Source organism: Colobus angolensis, unplaced genomic scaffold, assembly GCF_000951035.1.
Source record: "Colobus angolensis palliatus isolate OR3802 unplaced genomic scaffold, Cang.pa_1.0 Scaffold102, whole genome shotgun sequence".
NCBI lineage: Eukaryota > Metazoa > Chordata > Mammalia > Primates > Cercopithecidae > Colobus > Colobus angolensis.
This window is the reverse complement of record NW_012111142.1, coordinates 3,717,097-3,720,883: the sequence shown is the minus strand read 5'-3', so window position 1 is coordinate 3,720,883 and position 3,787 is coordinate 3,717,097. Positions and strand designations below refer to the sequence as shown.

General features: G+C 43.1%; 1 protein-coding gene across 1 annotated transcript in view; it reads left to right on the top strand.

The window, feature by feature from the left end:
- INADL (InaD-like (Drosophila)) overlaps nucleotides 1–3,787 on the top strand; it is a 472,039-nt gene that overhangs the window by 335,311 nt on the left and 132,941 nt on the right. Inside the window, exon 31 of the mRNA XM_011941560.1 lies at nucleotides 1,920–2,009. Coding sequence (XP_011796950.1) covers nucleotides 1,920–2,009 — 90 coding nt within the window. The remainder of the gene's footprint in view (nucleotides 1–1,919; nucleotides 2,010–3,787) is intronic.

Below are 3,787 nucleotides of genomic sequence, written 5' to 3'. Positions count from 1 at the left end.
GGGGTTTCACCATGTTAGCCAGGATGGTCTCGATCTCCTGACCTCGTGATCCACCCGTCTCGGCCTCCCAAAGTGCTGGGATTACAGGCTTGAGTCACCACGCCCAGCCACTTTATGTTTAAATATGCAATTGTATGTGATAATTCTTCTCTAATGAAACAGTATAAAAATAATTAGTGCAAAATTACCCATTCCCCAATTCCACTCCCCTGGTAAGCAATCACACACACATACACACACACACACACACACACACACACAGAATATGTTTTTTTTCTGAAAAGATTATCTTAATTTACATTCACTCAGCGGTGTATAAAAATTCCTCTCTCCCTGACATTACCCAGTATTGAATGTTCTTTTCCTATTTTGTTGTCCATTTGATAGTTGAAAGATTGCTCTCTTTGCTTTAATTGCATCAAATTATGAGTGAGATTGAATGTCTCAAAATCAAAACTATTTTCCCTATAAACTATTTCAGCCAAATTTGTAGTAATCCCAGGATGGTGGTGATTAAAAATAAAAGTTCAGGTACATTCTTATCCTTCCTTATATACCCCCAGAAAGTAAAGTAACTTCTAGTTAGTTAACTATAACATTTAATATGTCATAATTCAATTGAGGAGATAACTAATATATTTTAGATTTTTAGTGGTATGTATTATTGCCAGGTGTCTCATTTATGTAAATACATATTTTCAGGATTCTGCAGGAAAAAGTCACGAAAGAAAACAAGTACTCAGTGCATTCATTAGTTCCATCAGTGTTAGGTGGTTTCCACGTGCCAGGCACGGTGATGGGACTTGATTTCAGAAATCAACAAGACACACTTTGAGAGGCTGAGGCAGGCAGATCACTTGAGGTCAGGAGTTTGAGACCAGCCTGGCCAAATAGCAAAACCCCATCTACTAAAAATACAAAAATTAGCTGGTGTGGTGGCATGCACCTGTAGTCCCAGCTACTGAGGAGGCTGAGGCACAAGAATCACTTGAACCTGGAAGGCGAAGGTTGCAGTGAGCGGAGGTCATGCCACTGCACTTCAGCCTGGGTGATAGAGCAAGACTGTCTCCCCCAACAACAACAACAACAACAAAAAATTGTTTATTAAATTTTAAAGAAACATTATTTTTTATTAAATAAAAAAAATAAAGAAATCAACGAGATAAACTCAGTCTCTTATCTCAAGCAGTTTAGTCATATACAAAATACAGTCAACTGACTCAGTGAGAAAGCTTGGGCTGGAGGTAACAGAATGGCTAACTCAAACTGGCTGAAGCAATAAGAAATGTATTAGCTCTCACCGACAGTGGTCAAGGATAAGGCTGGGCTCCAAGTTTGCTCAGTCCAGTGACCTAGTTTTGCCATCAGAGAACCAGTTCTTTCTATCTCTACCTTTGCTTTGTAACCCACAGGGTCAGCCTTATCCTAAGGCTGGTTCCCTCGTCATCATGGCACAGCTGTCCATGGAAACTTGGGCTCATGCTCGCTTGTTAATTTGGGAGGTATAAGGACTTTTGGCAGCTCTCTTAAGATTAAGGAAGAACTTTTCCACACATCTCCAGCAAACCTCTCCTTATATTTCATTGGCCAGAACTGACAAAATCTATTCCTGATCTGCCCATTCCTGACAAAATCATTGGGAAAAGAATAAGACTATCCTAGGCAGTCAGGCCTACACCTGAAACAGAGGGTAGGGACCGGCTTTCCCTAAGGCCTGTGTGTGAGCAGCAGAGATAGATACCTGAAACAACAGCAAAACAGTCTTCTGCTAGAGAGAGAGAAAACAGAAAAGGCTTCCTCAGAGGAAACAATGTCCACCACAACCATACAATGAGCAAATGACAGTGAGTATATGTACAATTCGAGGGAGTGTGAGTGAAGAATGACATCTTTGCCATTTTCTTTTTAACATTCCATAGGATCAGAGCAGCACTGAACCTGTTAGTAGTGAGGAAGATGGCCTCGAAGTTGGTATTAAACAGTTGCCTGAAAGTGAAAGCTTCAAACTGGTGAGAATCTTGAGTATTTTTCATCCTGTGTTCTGTTTAGGAATGTATCACTTATGTTTTGTACCACCTTGGAAAGAACCACCTATCATGTTTGCTTCTCCTGGGAATCTTCGTCTCTGAGACGAGAAGCTATTTTATGTAGTGAGTGACCCATTGACTCTGAAAAAGAGCATCTTCTCTTACCTTGTTGACACCTGAATTGTGCTGTCTGAGATTAAGGAAGGAAGCTCTCCCTTTTTTTTTTTTTTTTGAGCTGGAGCCTCACTCTGTCGCCCAGGCTGGAGCACAGTGGCTGGAGCACAGTGGTGTGATGATCTCGGCTCACTGCAACCTCTGCCTCCCAGGTTCAAGCGATTCTCTTGCCTCAGCCTCCTGAGTAGCTGGGACTACAGGTACACGCCAGCATACCCAGCTAATTTTTACATTTTTAGCAGAGATGGGGTTTCGCCATGTTGGCCAGGCTGGTCTCAAACTCTTGACCTCAGATGATCCACCTGCCTCAGCCTCCCAAAGTACTGGGATTACAGGTATGAGCCACTGCGCCTGGCCTGCAATTTCTCCTTTATATCTGGCTTAATATTGGGTTTTTATAAGGCCAGAGCTGTGCTTAATTAGTCCTGGAGGCACAAGAAAAAAATGTTAAATTTATTCCATCAATTCAAAGCAAAGATACTTAAACTTACCCAGGGGCTGGGGTATATCCTTATGTACCCTAATTTTTGATATTTTATTATTTAATAGTTATTGAACATTTGTTGCATATCAGACACTGTGCTGTGTTCTGCATGCATTTCCTGTTCTTTGATTTTCCTACACATGAGGAAACTGAGAGTTAGGGAAGTTAACTAACTTGCCAAAGGCCCCCAGCCAGTATGTAATAGGCTGGGAGATGGCTCCCCTACCCTCTGACTCCCATGCCTTGGCTCATCATCTGCTTTTCTGTTTTGTAGCCCAGCACTTCCAGGGTTAGACTACACATTCTAGAAAGAAATGTAGGCTTTTTTCCCTCTGTGTTTAAAAATGCCCTACAAATCTCGAAGAATTAATCACTTAGGAGTGTCATCTAACTCTGACTTTATGACAGCCCAGAGTTGTTCATTTTGCTTCAGGGCATTTGAGAAATCATCCATTTATCCTCTTTCAGGTTTTGGAAAATATATATTGCGACTGCTACAGATTGTATGTCCTAGAAAGTGAGCTTATTCTGGTGGAACGGAAAGGACGTTTCAGCAGGAGTGGAAATTGTAATGGGCCACTCATGAATAAACCCTCCGTGGGACCTGAGACCCCTGGCATTAAACATAGCAGCAGTTTATTTATCAGAGATTGACTAAAAAAAAAGGCCGGCACAGTGGCTCACGCCTGTAATCCCAGCATTTTGGGAGGCCGAGGCGGGCAGATCACCTGAGGTGGGAGTTGGAGACCAGCCTGACCAACATGGAGAAACCCCGTCTCTGCTAAAAATACAGTTAGCCGGGCGCGGTGGCACATGACTCTAATCCCAGCTACTTGGGAGGCTGAGGCAGGAGAATCGCTTGAACCTGGGAGGCGGAGATTGCGGGGAGCCAAGATCGCGCCATTGCACTCCAGTCTGGGCAACAAGAGGGAACCTCTGCCTCAAAAAAAAAAAAGAAAAGAATAATGGCAGGCCGGGCGCGGTGGCTCAAGCCTGTAATCCCACCACTTTGGGAGGCTGAGACGGGCGGATCACGAGGTCAGGAGATCGAGACCATCCTGGCTAACACGGTGAAACCCTGTCTCTACTAAAAATACAAAAA